Source organism: Bufo gargarizans, chromosome 4 (assembly GCF_014858855.1).
Source record: "Bufo gargarizans isolate SCDJY-AF-19 chromosome 4, ASM1485885v1, whole genome shotgun sequence".
Lineage (NCBI taxonomy): Eukaryota > Metazoa > Chordata > Amphibia > Anura > Bufonidae > Bufo > Bufo gargarizans.
The window spans coordinates 504,392,304-504,410,434 of record NC_058083.1 but is presented as its reverse complement, the minus strand read 5'-3'; the positions used below and the strand labels follow the sequence as shown (position 1 = coordinate 504,410,434).

The 18,131-nt window shown below is 46.7% G+C and overlaps 1 protein-coding gene across 1 annotated transcript in view; it reads right to left on the bottom strand.

The window, feature by feature from the left end:
- Positions 1–9,376: 9,376 nt before the first annotated feature.
- NENF (neudesin neurotrophic factor) overlaps positions 9,377–18,131 on the bottom strand; it is a 30,224-nt gene continuing 21,469 nt past the window's right edge. Inside the window, exons 2-4 of the mRNA XM_044291712.1 lie at positions 12,606–12,666; positions 12,364–12,467; positions 9,377–10,093 (exon numbers count right to left, since the gene is read on the bottom strand). Of these exons, the coding sequence (XP_044147647.1) occupies positions 9,917–10,093; positions 12,364–12,467; positions 12,606–12,666 (342 nt within the window). The 3' untranslated portion in view covers positions 9,377–9,916. The remainder of the gene's footprint in view (positions 10,094–12,363; positions 12,468–12,605; positions 12,667–18,131) is intronic.

The window sequence follows — 18,131 nt, the reverse complement described above, 5'->3', positions numbered from 1 at the left end:
TCTATCTGTATAGCACCACCTGCTGTTTGGTGTTTTTCAATATTGTTTGTCCAGCTCACCCAGACAGAAGCACATGCTCAGTTCCATCCTTCAACTGCCACCAGCTGCAGCAGAAAGGTCACACCCCTGAGAAAGGACACGCTCCCTGAGCTGACAGTTTGAAATAAATCTAGCAGAACAATTGGAGCAATGAATGTGGAGATCTCTGGATCCATGTGAGGTACAGGGCTGGTTCTAGTCTCGCCAGCGGTTTATACATTCATGACTGTGTTGAGTCATTTTGAGGGCGCGCCAAATGTACACTGTTATACAAGCTTTACACTGACCACTGTACATTGTATCAAAGCGTCAGATCTTCAGGGTTGTCCCATGAAAAGATAGAATAAAATATTTACATAAATGTGAGGGGTGCACTGACTGTGGTGAGGTACTGTATATATAGAAATCAATACACCATCGATTATAATACAAAGCAGTGGGTTCAGATACCAACATAAATCCAGATGGTCTACACCAGGGATCAGCAACCTTTGGCACTCCAGCTGCTGTGAAACTACAACTCCCAGCATGCACACTTACTTGGCTGTACTTGTAACTTCCATAAAAGTGAAAAGAGTATTCGGGGAGTTGTAGTTTCAGAACAGCTGGAGCGCCAGAGGTTGCTGATCCCTGGTCTACACTAAAAAGTGCAGTGACTACATGTAATTGTAGGTTTATAGTGCCATCTAGTGGTCATCTGAGTTTAATGCAACACAAGATTTTGCAGCTAAGGCTACTTTCACACTTGCGGCAGAGTGATCCGGAAAAATGTATGCCAACTGATGGCATTTGTAAGACTTAAAAATGCCTGATCAGTCAAAAAAAATGCATTGAAATGCCGGATCCGTCTTTCCGATGTAATTAGCCGGCATTTATTTTTTACACCTTTTTTTCGGTCTGCGCATTCCGGTATTTTGAATGCCGGATCCGGCACTAATATATTCCTATGGAAAAAAATGCTGGATGCGGCATTCAGGCAAGTCTTTAGTTTTTTTTTGCCGGAGACAAAACCGTAGCATGCTGCGGTTTTATCTTTTGCCTGATCAGTCAAAATGACTGAACTGAAGACATCCTGATGCAAACTGAACGGATTACTCTCCATTCAGAATGCATGGGGATATGCTTGATCAGTTCTTTTCTGGTATTGAGCCCTTTTGACGGAACTCAGTGCCGGTAAAGAAAAAAAGCTAGTGTGAAAGTACCCTAAGGCCTCTTGCACACGACAGTTGTATGCAACCGTGTTCCGTTTTCCGTGATTTTCCGTTGAAAACTCTGAAAATGCACCGTTTGTCATCCGTGTCCGTGATCCGTGTTTCCTGTCCGTCAAAAAAATAGGACCTGTCCTATTTTTTTGACGGACAACGGTTCACGGACCCATTCAAGTCAATGGGTCCGTGAAAAGACACGGAGGCACACAAGATTGCCATCCGCGTCCGTGATCCGTGTCCGTAGGCTACTATAGCACAGACGGATCCGCAGATCCGTCTGCATGCAGCTTTTTCAGAGCTGAGTTTTCACTTTGTGAAAACTCTGATCCGACAGTATATTCTATCACAGAGGCGTTCAAGTTAGACTATACTAAGAACTGTGTACATGACTGCCCCCTGCTGCCTGGCAGCATCCGATCTCTTACAGGGGGCTGTGATCCGCACAATTAACCCCGCACAATTAAATTCATTGGTGGCCAGTGCGGCCCCCCCCGGCCCCCCTCCCCTGTATTAAATTCATTGGTGGCCAGTGCGGCCCCCCCCCCCCCCATCGGAGTACCGATCAGAGTGCCACCAATGAATTTAATACAGGGGAGGGGGTCCCGGGGGGGGCCGCACTGGCCACCAATGAATTTAATACAGGGGAGGGGGGGCCGCACTGGCCACCAATGAATTTAATACAGGGGAGGGAGGGCCGGGGGGGACCCGCACTGGCCACCAATTAATTTAATATAGAGGAGGGAGGGAGGGGGGCCGCACTGGCCACCAATGAATTTAATACAGGGGAGGGAGGGAGGGGGGCCGCACTGGCCACCAATGAATTTAATACAGGGGAGGGAGAGAGGGGGGGGCCGCACTGGCCACCAATGAATTTAATACAGGGGAGGGAGGGAGGGAGGGGGGGTCGCACTGGCCACCAATGAATTCAAAACTGCGGAGGGAGGGGGGTCTGCCCCCTCCTGCCTGGCAGCACCTGATCTCTTACAGGGGGCTATGATATGTACAATTAACCCCTCAGGTGCGGCACCTGAGGGGTTAATTGTGCGGATCACAGCCCCCTGTAAGAGATCGGGTGCTGCCAGGCAGCAGGGGGCAGTCATGTACACAGTTCTTAGTATATTCTAACTTGAAGCGCCCCGTCACCATGGGAACGCCTCTGTGTTAGAATATACTGTCGGATCTGAGTTTTCACGATGTAACTCAAATCCGATGGTATATTCTAACATAGAGGCGTTCCCATGGTGATGGGGACGCTTCAAGTTAAAATATACCATTGTATTGGAGAAAACTCCGATAGGGACTCCTGACTTTACATTGAAAGTCAATGGGGGGCGGATCTGTTTGCAATTGCACAATATTGTGTCAATGTCAAACGGATCCGTCCCCATTGACTTGCATTGTAAGTCAGGACGGATCCGTTTGGCTCCGCACAGCCAGGCGGACACCCAAACTACTTTTTTTTTTTACTTTCCTTCATGTCTGGTGATCCTCCAAAAATCACGGAAGACACACGGAAGAAAAAACAGACACGGATCACGGAACAACGGAACCCCGTTTTGCGGACCGTGAAAAAATACTGTCATGTGCATGAGGCCTTACTGTGAAGAATTACCCCAGCCGCCATGTAGTAGATTACACTGTAGTAGATTTTTGTGTTGTACCATGATGCAATTTTCCCTAGAAAAAGAAAGCTATGTGTGAATGCGCTCTTAGGCCTCATGCACACGACAGTTTATTTTCACGGTCCGCAAAAACGGCGTCCGTAGGTCCGTGATCCGTGACCGTTTTTTCGTCCGTGGGTCTTCCTTGATTTTTGGAGGATCCACGGACATGAAAAAAAGTCGTTTTGGTGTCCGCCTGGCCGTGCGGAGCCAAACGGATCCGTCCTGAATTACAGTGCAAGTCAATGGGGACGGATCCGTTTGACGTTGACACAATATGGTGCCATTTCAAACGGATCCGTCCCCATTGACTTTCAATGTAAAGTCTGGAGTTCTTTTATACCATCGGATTGGAGTTTTCTCCAATCCGATGGTATATTTTAACTTGAAGCGTCCCCATCACCATGGGAACAACTCTATGTTCGAATATACTGTCGGATATGAGCTACTTCGTGAAACTCAGATCCGACAGTATATTCTAACACAGAGGCGTTCCCATGGTGATGGGGACGCTTCTAGTTAGAATACACTACAAACTTTGTACAAGACTGCCCCTGCTGCCTGGCAGCACCCGATCTCTTACAGGGGGATATGATAGCACAATTAACCCCTTCAGGTGCGGCACCTAAAGGGGTTAATTGTACTATCATATTCCCCTGTAAGAGATCAGGGCTGCCAGGCAGCAGGGGGCAGACCCCCCCCCCTCCCCAGTTTGAATATCGTTGGTGGCACAGTGTGCGCCCCCCATCGGGCCCCCCCCTTCCTCCCTCTAATGTTAGAAATCGTTGGTGGCACAGTGTGCGCCCACCATCGGCCCCCCCTCCCTCTATAGCAGTAACAACATTGGTGGCAGTGTGCGGCCTCCCATTTCCCCCCCCCCCCCATCATTGGTGGCAGCGGAGTTCCGATCGGAGTCCCAGTTTAATCGCTGGAGCTCCTATCGGTAACTATGGCAACCAGGACGCTACTGCAGTCCTGGTTGCCATGGTTACTTAGCAATAGTACAATAGTAGAAGACTCATAGTTACCTGCTTGCTGCTGCGATGTCTGTGTCCGGCCGGGAGCTCCACCTACTGGTAAGTGAAAGGTCTGTGCGGCGCATTGCTAAAGAACTGTCACTTACCAGTAGGAGGAGCTCCCGGCCGGTCACATACAGCGCAGCAGCAAGCAGGTAAGTATGAATCTTCTACTGTTGTACTATTGCTAAGTAACCATGGCAACCAGGGCTGCAGTAGCTTCCTGGTTGCCATGGTTACCGATCGGAGCCCCAGCGATTAAACTGGGACTCCGATCGGAACTCCGCTGCCACCAATGATGGGGGGGGGGGGGAGATGGGAGGCCGCACACTGCCACCAATGTTGTTACTGCTATAGAGGGAAAGGGGGCCGATGGTGGGCGCACACTGTGCCACCAACGATTTATTACAATAGAGGGAGGGAGGGGGGGCCCGATGGTGGGCGCATACTGTGCCACCAACGATTTCTAACATTAGAGGGAGGGAGGGGGGGGGGGTGATGGTGGGCGCACACTGTGCCACCAACGATTTCTAACATTAGAGGGAGGAAGAGGGGGCCCGATGGGGGGCGCACACTGTGCCACCAACGATATTCAAACTGGGGAGGGGGGGTCTGCCCCCTGCTGCCTGGCAGCCCTGATCTCTTACAGGGGAATATGATAGTACAATTAACCCCTTTAGGTGCCGCACCTGAAGGGGTTAATTGTGCTATCATATCCCCCTGTAAGAGTTTGGGTGCTGCCAGGCAGCAGGGGGCAGTCTTGTACAAAGTTTGTAGTGTATTCTAACTAGAAGCGTCCCCATCACCATGGGAACGCTTCTGTGTTAGAATATACTGTCGGATATGAGTTTTCACGAAGTGAAAACTTAGATCAGAAAAAGCTTTTATGCAGACGGATCTTCGGATCCGTCTGTATGAAAGCAACCTATGGCCACGGATCACGGACACGGATGCCAATCTTGTGTGCATCCGTGTTCTTTCACGGACCCATTGACTTGAATGGGTCCGTGAACCGTTGTCCGTCAAAAAAATAGGACAGGTCCTATTTTTTTGACGGACAGGATACACGGATCACGGCCTGCAAAACGGTGCATTTTCCGATTTTTCCATGGACCCATTGAAAGTCAATGGGTCCGCGAAAAAAAACGGAAAACGGCACAACGGCCACGGATGCACACAACGGTCGTGTGCATGAGGCCTTAAAGAGAACCTGTCCTCACTCCTGACATGTCCGTCTTAGTAAATAATTGTTTCTCTTCATGAAATAAGAATTCTGAAATATCTGCTCTTAGAACTTTGTATTGTGCAATTCCTCAGTTATCCTTCCTGGAATTCTATGAGTACCTTGACTAATAATGGTTAGGACCTAACCTGGGTATGGTTTATTAACAAATAATTTTACAAATGCCAAGGAAGGCAATAAGACCTATCTTGACCCAGGTGAAATTTAATACTTCACTTTTATTATTATATATATTAAAATCTGAATTACTAAGCGAGTGCTCATTTTATTTACCTTTATTAACTATTTTACAAACCAAAAATGGTGTGTACTATAGATTGTAGGGCTATTTGTGGTCTGGCATTAAGCTGGCCTCATGTGTATAAGGGGGTCATTAGCATCCCTCTGACAGTGGGTTGATGTCGCCTGTTCCCCACTGCTTTACACTGCCATACTGACAACAATATTCAGTTGGCAACAGCCCTGCACTAAGTAACACGGCATTGTCCTGTATTACAAGTTAGGCTACTTTCACACTTGCGTTCGGGGGTGAGCTCCGTTTGAAGGCTCTGACAAGCGGCCCCGAACGGATCCGTCCAGCTCTAATGCATTCTGAGTGGACGCAGATCCGCTCAGAATGCCTCAGTCTGGCACCGTTTGTCCTCCGCTCCGCTCAGCAGGCGGACACCTGAACGCTGCTTGCACCGTACGGATGTCCGCCAGGCCGTGCGGAGCCAAACGGATCCGTCCAGACTTACAATGTAAGTCAATGGGAACGGATCCGTTTGAAGTTGACACAGTATGGCTCAATTTTCAAACGGATCCGTCCCCCATTGACTTTCAATGTAAAGTCAAAACGGATCCGTTTGCACTATCATGAACAAAAAAATAATATTTTTTTTTTTGTTTTTTTTTGTTCATGGTAATGCAAACGGATCCGTTCTGAACGGATCTAAGCGTTTGCATAATAGGTGCGGATCAGTCTGTGCAGATACCAGACGGATCCGCTCCGAACGCAGGTGTGAAAGTAGCCTAAGAAGTCTTCCACTCCATTGTGACCCAACTGTGTTCAGTCCGTCTGGACTACATCTCAATAGAGAGAACAATCAAGCTATTCAGTTCAAACACAAGCTCATGGTGTGTACTATAGCTTGTAGGGCTATCTGTGGTCTGGCATTTAGCTGGCCTCACGTGTATAAGGGGGTCATTAGCATCCCTCTGACAGTGGGCTGATGTCGCCTGTTCCCCACTGCTTTACACTGCCATACTGACAACAATATTCAGTTGGCAACAGCCCTGCACTAAGTAACACGGCATTGCCCTGCATTACAAGTAATAGGGTGGGAGGTAGTGCACCCCTCCACGCCCCGTCATTGCCGTTCAACATCTCAATTCTCTAGTGGAGTGCTGACTGTATTTTTAACATCAAATTATTTTTTGGTTTGTAAAATAGTTAATAAAGGTACATAAAATGAGCACTCACTTAGTAATTCAGATTTTAATATATATAATAAAAGTGAAGTATTAAATTTCACCTGGGTCAAGATAGGTCTTATTAGGCATTTGTAAAATGATTACCTTGACAACCCGTGTCAGGCCTCATGCACACGACAGTATCCTTTTGTGGTCCGCAAATTGCAGATCTGCCAAATACGGATTTGTGTCTGAGTGACTTCTTTTTTGCAGACCCATAGGCCTCAATGGGTCTGTGGTCCACAGTTTGCATTCGAGTATAGGACGTGTTCTATCTTTTTGCAGTATCTTTATACAGTGAATATGGGGGGACTATATCTCTCCTTGGGGAGAGACGCCTTAGTCGGCATGAGAAGTCTTATAGGCCATGCATGCTCCTCTGGAATTCTGGGATGAAAATGAACTGTTAACAAGCTCTGCCTCTGAAGCCACCAGATGTAAGGCAGCTATCCTGTAAGTCAATGTCTGACCCTTTAAAGGGGTTTTCCCATCTTAGACAATGGGGGCATATTGCTAGGATATGCCCCCATTGTCTGATAGGTGCGGGTCCCACCTCTGGGACCCGCACCTATAAGGAGAACGGAGCTGGGGAGAGTTGTGGCTGGAGGACCCTGGGTTTCCCGGGGTCCGTCCACCACCAGGCGCAGCTCCCCGCCTCTCCCATTGAAATGAATGGGAGCGCACCGCGCATGCGCGGCCACCGCTCCCATTCATTTCTATGGGGCCAACAGAAATAGCCGAGGCAGCACATGCTCAATAGCGTCCCTGCTCCCGTCCTCCTCTCAGTACTGGCGAAGTGATCTCATAATGAAGCAGTCCAGACACCCATCCCTACTTCTAAATTCATAGAGAATACAGCTATATCTCTCTAGACCGTGGAGAAGGAAATGTGGGGGCATTACACAGCTTGTATCTCCGGGGATACATGCGAGGGAATATTTCTTTGCAGGGGAGAAAGGGGTTAATAAGAGCTAATTATATAGTTATATTTTCTGGGAGATACAAGTATCTGATGAGCTGCTGCCCACGCACAGAAAGGGGAGAAAGTCCTCCAGATAATGTGAGTAAAATAGTGATACCATTGAGGGATGGTGCTATATGTGTCTGTACAGTTATACATGTAACCCCCACCCCCAAGGTTAATTAACCCTCTACAATAAAAGCCTCCCACCAATAAAATGAGAATAACCAATAGACAACATAGATGAACAGTTTCCAGAGAAGAAGTCATTGTACAAAATCTTTATGGACCGATTGTTATAACAGAATACGAAGATATTGTACATGATGAGGTATATGGTTCAGGGCACGACGGCCATACAGTATCATAGCGATAGACACAACTCCACCCGGATCCTCTACATATACGTCAAATCAAAGGTACATTTACAGTCAAAATGTGTTTATTTGTCAAGATTTAGTGTTAATTAGTGCAAAACTACATTTTCTCCATATCGTGTGAACACAGACTAATTAATTCACACCTACGGTACTTTCCCTATAATGCTTCCTGCACACGACAGGACTAGGTATATGGAAGCTGTAGAAAGGCACATGGCGTCCTTGCATTACATAGACGTGCCGTAAGCCGCCATATGGTACCTCCAAACAAAGCCTCATGCGCACGACCGTATGTATTTTGCCGGATCCGCCAAATATGGATGACCGCATTTTGCGGCCAAGAATAGGACTTGATCTGTCTTTTGGAGAACGGATGCGGATTGACTTCAACGGGTCCGTGGTCCGCATTTTGCGGCCAAGTATAGGACATATTCTATCTTTTTACGGATTGGACATATGGATGTGGAAAGCAGACGGGTGCAACACGGACGTCATGTACATAACGCATGGGCATTAATCAGAATTGTTGTGCGGTACATACAGGTCTAACTAAAACACTTCGGAGGACGCTCGAAATACACTTAGCGCAGTTTCTTCTAGTGACGGTAAATGAATGAGAACCTAGTAACCACGATGCAGCAGGTGCATAAGGCGCCATATTTTTGTAATGGTCTTACTCATGCGTTACCCTTGGAGCAGTACAATTACCCAAAGGAGTTTTATTTCATAAGACAAGGACATCTACCTTCAAAGTAACCCTTGTACTGCCAAATGGGCCCCTGAAAAAAGGGGGCCCGCTACTGGTCGGCTTTCTCCTTGTAATGAGTGGCGAGGAGCTGCACAGGGATGGGGACTCCATAGATGCTGCCATGTAAGAAAACCAAAGCAGAAATGTATTCCCGCCATGGAAAGGGGATGTAAGCATCAAGACCTCCTGTCACAGATGGTTGTGGCAGTATCCGGCAGAAAGGGGCTCATTCTTCATCATTGAGGACACAGAAGGTTATAAATGCCAAATTGGATGCAGTATTTTTGGGACTGTTCCCTAAACTAGCAATCATGCCCCCCCCCCCCATTCTCTAATGACACTGCTATGATGAGGGTACTCCATCCACACTTGCATGGCTACATTGACGTTTAGTGCTTGAGGAGACGTCACCAACCGTGGCTTTCCATTACAGCATGTGTGCACGGCCGTAGACTGAATGTTTTCGATCCACCATCCCATATTGGATCGGGTACTATTATTTAGGGCTCATGCACATGAACCTATGTATTTTGCTGTTCGCAAAACACAGATCCGCAAAAAAAAACAAAAAACAGATGACGTCCGTGTTGCATCCGTTTTTTTGTGCGGATTCATTGTAACAATGCCTGCCCTTGTCTGCAAAATGGACAAGACTAGGACAAGTTCTATCATTTTTGCGGAACGGACATGCGGACACTGAGTCATTTCCGTTTTTTTGCGGACCCATTGAAATGAATGGTTCCGCATATGACACGCAAAAAAATAAAACAAAACGGGACGGACAAAAAAATACGCTCGGGTGCATGACCCTTAGGGTGCCTTTGGTAGTTCCCTTTCCTGATGTAAGCTGAACATGCCTTCTCCCTCCGAACCAGAAGACAGGTATATATAACTGTCTAAACCCTGTAAACTCTATGGTTTGTTACTCCTATGTTATAATACTCAGACTGATAGAAGAAGGAAAGAAAAAAAAATCTAATATTTAAATAATTGTGGACAACCCCTTTAAACAAAAAAATTGGCTTCTTTAAAAGAAACAGCGCCACAATTGTCCGCAGGCCGTGTCTGCTACTGCAGCTTTTGAGTGAATTAGGCTAAGCTGCAATACCACGGACAAGAGCGCGCAGTTTCATTAAAAGAACCCGCCCCTGTTTTTTAGCACACCACAACCCCAAGGCAAATATTTTCTTTATCAGTATTCAAGTTCTTTAAAATTCATCTTTGATCTTGAAGTGCGGTTGATCCTCGGGTTTAAAGCCCGAGTTGGGGATGCCGTCTTCATTCAGGATGCGCTGGGCGGTGTAGCCGACAATTGGGTATTTTTTCTTATACACGTTCTCAAAGATGTCGTCTAGAGACTTCAGCTGTTCCTCGGTGAGGCCGGTCTGAAGAAAATAGGATAGAAGACGGTGATAAAGTTATGCAGCACCATTCACACCGAACATGCAATCACACGACCTTCATCTTCCTAAAGGGGCTGGCCACCATTTTAAATTTTTTTTTTGCAAACCCCAAACCTCATCCTGGACAGACCCACAAGGGGAAGCATTATTACCTGCTCCAGGCTGCTGGGTCTCAGCTCCTTCACTCCGCGGCCCCGCTCCTTTCCTTTGGCCCTCCACTTTGACACCGCTACAGCCACTGGCTGCAATGGTGACTTGGCCCTCTTGCGTCATGTGACTAATTTACATGACGGAAGGGGAGCAGGTCACTGCTGCGGTCAGTAATTGGCTGCAGCGGTGTCAAAGCAGATATTGACCATAGGGGAGCAGAGGCCGGGGAGTGAGTAAGAATTCTTCCCTTTACAGGTCTTCCCAGGACAGGACATTTGCCAAAAAAAAAAAAAAGGTGGATGACCCCTTTAAGGTCCCTCCCATATCATCCAATATTTTTGGGGACTCCTCCTTAAAGGAATTTTTAAGGCTCTAAAAAAAAAAAAAAAAGTGTCTCAAGGAAGGGAATGTTCTGGTCAATTTTCTGATGCTCTGTTCAACACCTGCAGTGTTTACTTGGCTGCAGTGGTAACATAGCCATATAAGCCAGTGTGGTATACGGCACGGGACTGTTGAGGCCAATGATTGGCTGCAGTGGTCATGTGGGGTATGTCACCGCTGCAGCCATGTAAACACAGACTGGAGCAGCACGTGAATATATAGCGAGTACACAATGTTTAAATAGGAGGCTGACACATGATGGACCATAGATTCCGTTATTTATGTGTACAAGACCCTCCAATACACGTTGGTAGCTGTTTTCCATTGCTCTTCAATGACCAGAATAATGTGCAGGTCATAACAGATCTTGCCAGGTATGTAACTGACTGGATGGAGGATAACATGGCTTTGACATGATTGCTGGAAGCAGCAGACTCAGCCCCCACATGGCATCGGAAACTAACAAGAGATAACTCCTGGCTGCCCATCTGTGATGCCCAGAAGGGTCATCACAGCCATAAGTAGTATAATTGTTCAGGTTCCCTAATGTAGATGGCTGACGTCATTCACCCCAAGCTGAAATTCGAAACTGCAAACGTATCATGAGGCCTGTACTACATGGTGGCGAGAGGATCACCTGGGGATCTTCGGGGGGGGGGGAGGGAGACATTCCCTGAAACAACGGGGGCCAATAGTCCAGTAGAAGTTAACCCTATTTGGAGAAGACTTAGGGTAAATGCACACGTCCAGGATTTATGTGCGGACGATCCATACTGAAATCTGCAGGTGTTCGCAGGGAAATCTGTGCGGTCAATTCACATCAATTGGTGCGGATTTGGTTTGGATTTTCCGCATGCAGATTTTACTCTCCTCATTGAAGCGAATGAAGTAAATCCGGTCAGGAAAAAATAAAATAAATTTACATTCTGCAGATTTTAAAATCTGCACCGTAGGTCAAAATCCGCACAGAAAAAAATCGGCATCGTGCACATGACAATTTCAAATTCTCATAGAATACAATATACATTTTTTTCCGCACGCAATCCTGATCGCGTGCATTTAGCCTTAGGGTAAATGCACACGATCAGGATTGCGTGCAGATTTTCCGCATCGATTTGCGTGCGGACAATCCGCACCGTAGGTCATGTATATTGTATTCTAGGAGAATTTGAAATTTTGACCTATGGTGTGGATTTTAAAATCAATTTATTTTATTTTTCCTGACCGGATTTTCTCTATTCACTTCAATGGGGAGAGGAAAATCCGCACCAAATTCGCATGCAAAACCGCACATACATCCGCACCAATTGATGCGGATTGACCGCACGGATTTCCCTGCAAAGACCGGCGGATTTCAGTGCGGATTGTCCTGAACGAGTGCATTTACCCGTAGGTATATATTTTATGGGTTGATCACAAAAAATCTATTAAATCTTATCATACAGTGTACAATGATCACAGTTCACAGTGCCGTTAACATTGGATGTACACAAGTTCTGTACAGGTGGAGGGTGGACCTCAGAATCATCTCCTCTGGTGGATCCAAGGAAATTATCAAAATTTTGGTCATTATTTTAATTGTCCCCTATGGGAAAGAAAGTCAGCAGCCACAAAAAGTGACCATGTCTAGAATATTTTCCTCCGTAGGGAATGGGCTGACATTGCAGGACTGTATGTTATTTCGCCATTAGCCCTAGCCGTAGTGCGACTGCTGACCTTACCGTGTCAGAAATAAGATCTTCTGGTTCCAGAGACATCTTGGCCACAGCACGTGTAGAGTCCTTTCCCGCCAGTGCATTATATGGAGCTCCCTTTCCATAGAACTCTGGAAAATAATCAGATTCTCCCCATTAACCGCTGCAGATCCTCTGTCCGTGGGCTGTGTCTGGTATCGCAACCGTATTCGAGCTTTAGCAAAGGATGTACGGAACGCGTAAAAGATTTCTTAAAGAAGAAACATTACCTTTTCCAGCTGAAACATCAAACACAGCTCCCTTTACTGCCATGTATATGGGCTGATCCGCCTATGGAACATAATAAATCTGCGTGTAAGCTTTAATAGTACTTCCATATCAGGCATTGACAAATGATGGAAAAAGTGGGTTTGTTAATACACATGATTTTATATATATATATATATATATATATACATAAATATACACACTACATGAAGAAAGGTATTGGACTCCAGCTCTTAATCATTGAATTCAGGTATTTCATTCGGTCCCATTGCCACAAGTGTGTAAAAATCAGCCCCAGCTGTGCAGTCTGCCATTACCACAGGTGTATAAAATCCAGCCTCTGGGTTTTTTCTCCCAGGCTGTGAGCTCTGCGATGCGATTGGCCAGCGCTACAGCCTAGGAGAAGGAGATGCCCAGCAGAACAAGGGAAGACTCCGCCTACTATAACCAAGTCCCCGAACATACCGGAGGACATAACGGGAGTACGGAGCGGCGCCCAGGGATAATAGTAAGTGCAGTGAGATCTCTGGGCGCCGCTGTATATGTCATGATACTCAGTTCACAATGTTTGGACCGATGAAAGGTCCTCTTTAAGTTTAGTGTGCCAGCCACCCCGGCTAGGGGAAGGCTGTGCTGGTAGGTAGGAGCTCCCAGAAATAGGGATCCCAAACCAGGATCTTGTCTCGGTTGAGACCAAAGATCTTCATTCCCAGTCTGAGCCCTTCAGCCTCAACTGGTGACAAGCAAGCAGCCATCTTCAGAACTCCAGGACGAGCCATTCCCTCTGAGCATAACTGTGAGTACCATCCAGAGACCAGGAGAAGCCAAATTCCTCCTCAGTCCCCAACACAGCAGAAGATAGCCAGAGCAGAAGACAGATTCCTGCCATATTCTCCAGGCATATGATAGAAGCAGAAGAGATAGTAATCCCTGCCACATATTGCCAATACCTGCTGGGACCCAAGACTATTGCTGTAACTGAGATGGATTAATGCTGCCTCCAGTAAAGACAAGTTGAATTATATTTCAAGTCTGGATCTCATTCATTACTACCAAGTTCCTCAATTACTCCTACTAGCAACACACTCATTTATTGCAAGTGAGCCAGGATCCAGGAGTCCAGCCGTACCCAGGTAAGAGACACAGTTGCCAGAGACACAGCCATGAAGTCTGCCATTACCACAGGTATATAAAATCCAGCCGCTAGCCATGCAGTCTGCCATTACCACAGGTGTATAAAATCCAGCCTCTAGCCATGCAGTCTGCCATTACCACAGGTGTATAAAATCCAGCCTCTAGCCATGCAGTCTGCCATTACCACAGGTGTATAAAATCCAGCCTCTAGCCATGCAGTCTGCCATTACCACAGGTGTATAAAATCCAGCCTCTAGCCATGCAGTCTGCTATAACCACAGGTGTATAAAATCCAGCCTCTAGCCATGCAGTCTGCTATTACCACAGGTGTATAAAATCTAACCCCAGCCATGCAGTCTTCCATTACCACAAGTGTATAAAATCCAGCCCCAGCCATGCAGTCTGCCATTACCACAAGTGTATAAAATCCAGCCCCAGCCACACAGTCTGCCATTACCACAGGTATATAAAATCCAGGCCCTAGCCATGCAGTCTGCCACTACCATATGTGTATAAAATCCAGCCTCTAGCCATGCAGTCTGATATTACCACATAGTTACATAGTTAATACGGTTGAAAAAAAAGAGTCCATCAAGTTCAACCAAGGGATAGGTGGGAATGCGAATCCCACCACAGGTATATAAAATCCAGCCTCTAGCTATGCTCCGATGCTCATGTCAGGGGGCGGCCTGGGTGAAAATGGGGATATGTCTGGGCGCAGCTTCGAACCCAGACAACCCCTTAAAATGACTGGCAATATGTTGCTATCCATGGATATTATTTAGGTCAGCTTTTACTACCTTCACTTGATCGTACATGTCATTTTAATACAGTGGGGGAAGATTAGGGTTTGCCAGAAGCCTCTGGCGCCACTTATCTCCAGGGGAAAAAAATCCTTATTTCTCCCTATGGCAGAAGTCTGGGGGTCTTCCAGGCTCTGATTCTCATTTTATTCTGCAGTCTGAACAAGTAGCAACTGGTTGTCAGTTGCTGCAAATATCTGACAACCAATACAGAGGAGAATGGTTTGGTGTCAGATGTCAGGAAGAGGTTACTTTTCTTTACCGTCAGGCGTTATATGCCGCATTTCAGGTTTTACCACCATGCCGGTCCAAGACAGCCACCTAGGGTGGATCAAGGGAGGTGGTGCAATTTATAGACATAAAAGGAAGGCCACGTTTACAACAATGGGGGTCATTTACTAACATTATTACACTGGTTTTTGGCATTTTGTGACTTTTTTATGTCAGTGCAAAAATATTTTGTCGCACAGGCGTTTTATGCTGTGGTTGACACTAAGGAGTGTCAGGGGCTGGAACATCGGCCCTAGCAAATTTATTAACACTGCAGTAGTATTTATGCCTGGCAAAAGCTCTGCTGGAGGTGCACCTAATTCATGACAAGGTGCACGTCTAGTCATAAATTAGCCGAATCCTATGGCATTGCAGAGGGGAAACTAAGTAAATGACCCCCAGTCTTTTCTCTGCTTCTCCAATGTATTAACTTTGCAAACAGTCTCTTAATTTTAAAAAATCCCAATGTTCTGTGTCTACAGCTCCGGTGCAAACCTATGCGTCTCCTCCATGGCTACAGACTACAAATAAACTTCCTTCCATCTGCGCTCTACGTCCAGATGTCTGTATATATATTTACATGAGAGATGAGTAAGATTACATTATGGCCATGGGTGCAGACAGGGCGAGGACATTAATGGGACCTATAGAAATTAGCTTGGCCAAATCATCTTTTGGTTGACACCCATCACTCCTTATCGCCAAGTATCAAGGTGCATAGGGGGCTCCACTTCTCTTGGGAAGTTGAAAAGGGCTTAGTTCCCTCCGATCATTCGAGAAATAGACAGGTGAAACCTGCAGTGAATACAGTAGCAGCAAAGTGTGTAAGATACAGGCTGCGAAAAACTTCCACAACAGAATCCCCACATAAATTGACAGGCGGTGCACATACAGAATGTACATCTGCAGCATGTCAGTTGAGGATTTCTGATGCTGATTTGCAATGGAGAGGGCGAAATCTGCAATGAATTAATCACAAAAATCTGCACCTTTTGCCTGCGTGTGGCTGTACGCTCATGATATATGCACATATCGGCTCATGCACGCGGCCGACATGCCCGTATTGCAATATATGGACACAGGCCGCATGCGCACAGTATCACGAATGTGGATCCATTCACTTGAAGCTATCCAGAAGATACGGTGCGGAGGCACGGAGCGGAAGGCTAAGGAAGCACTATGGAGCACTTCCATGGCATTTCTGTCCATGCCTCCGTTGTTCTATTTTTTTGCGCTGCAGAAGGATCACAGACCCATTTAAGTTGAATGGGTCTGCATCTGTCTGTGCCAGTCACACGGACGGTGCCCATGGATTGGCGACCACAATATGAGGTCCCCAATGCACGGAACGGGCAACACACGTTTTTGTGCATGAACCCTAAGGCCTCTTTCACACGAGCGTCATGGATTTGGGCCGGATAAGATGCGGATGCGCGATTTTTCCGCGCGAGTGCAAAACATTTTAATGCGTTTTGCACGCTCGTGATCCGCATGTTTGGTACCCAAACCCAAACTTCTTCACAGAAATTCGGGTTAGGTGTTGTGTAGATTGTATTATTTTCCCTTATAGCATGGTTATAAGGGAAAATAATAGCATTCTTAATACAGAATGCATAGTAAAATAGTGATGGAGGGGTTAGAAAATAATAAAAAATAATTTAACGCACCTTAATCCACTTGTTCTTCAGGACCTAGGTAAAGGACCTTTGATGACATCACTGCGCTCATCACATGATACATCACCATGGTGATGGATCATGTGACAGACCATGTGATGAGTGCAGTGACGTCACCACAGGTCCTTTTCCTCCTGGGCATCAAAAAAGATGACAGAAGAGAAGCCAGGCTGTGCGAACAAGTGGATTAAGGTGAGTTAAATTATGTTTAATTTTTTTTTAACCCCTCCATCACTATTTTACTATGCATTCTGTATTAAAAATGCTATTATTTTCCCTTATAACCATGTTATAAGGGAAAACAATAACGATCGGGTCCCCATCCCATCCGCACTTGCTTGCGGATGCTTGCAATTTTCACGCAGCCCCATTCACTTCTATGGGGCCTGCATTGCATGAAAAACGCACAAAATAGAGCATGCTGCGATTTTCACGCAACGCATCAAGACATTTTGCAGGAGAACTTAAGGCCATCCGTCCACCAGCTGAAGCTCAACAGAAGATGGATGTTGCAACAGGACAACCACCCAAAGGATAGAAGTAAATCAACAACAGAATGGCTTAACCGCCTCCGGACCCCCTAACGCGTCTACGCGTCATCTCGCGAGACTTCCTGTGAACGCATGCACACAGGCGCGCGCGTTCACAGGATCGGCAGGTAAAAGAGTGGATCTACAGCCTGCCAGCGGCGATCGTTCGCTGGCAGGCTGTAGATGCGATTTTTTTAACCCCTAACAGGTATATTAGACGCTGTTTTGATAACAGCGTCTAATATACCTGCTACCTGGTCCTCTGGTGGTCCCTTTTGCTTGGATCGACCACCAGAGGACACAGGTAGCTCAGTAAAGTAGCACCAAGCACCACACTACACTACACCCCCCCTTGTCACTTATTAACCCCTTATTAACCCCTGATCACCCCATATAGACTCCCTGATCACCCCCCTGTCATTGATCACCCCCCTGTAAGGCTCCATTCAGACGTCCGTATGTGTTTTACGGATCCACGGATCGGATCCGCAAAACACATATGGACATCTGAATGGAGCCTTACAGGGGGGTGATCAATGACAGGGTGGTGACCACCCCATATACACTCCCTGATCACCCCCCTGTCATTGATCACCCCCCTGTAAGGCTCCATTTAGACATTTTTTTGGCACAAGTTAGGGCTCTTTCACACCTGCGTTCTTGTCTTCCGGCATAGAGTTTGTCGGGGCTCTATGCCGGAAGAATCCTGATCAGTTTTATCTTAATGCATTCTGAATAGAGTGAAATCCGTTCAGGATGCATCAGGATGTCTTCAGTTCCGGAACAGAAAGTTTTTTGGCCGGAGAAAATACCGCAGCATGCTGCGCTTTTTGCTCCGGCCAAAAATCCTGAAGACTTGCCGCAAGGCCGGATCCGGAATGAATGCCCATTGAAAGGCATTGATCCGGATCCGGCCTTAAGCTAAACGTCGTTTCGGCGCATTGCCGGATCCGACGTTTAGCTTTTTTAGAGTGGTTACCATGGCTGCCGGGACGCTAAAGTCCTGTTTGCCATGGTAAAGTGTAGCGGGGCGCGGGGGAGCAGCATACTTACCGTTCGTGCGGCTCCCGGGGCGCTCCAGAGTGACGTCAGGGCGCCCCACGCACATGGATGAC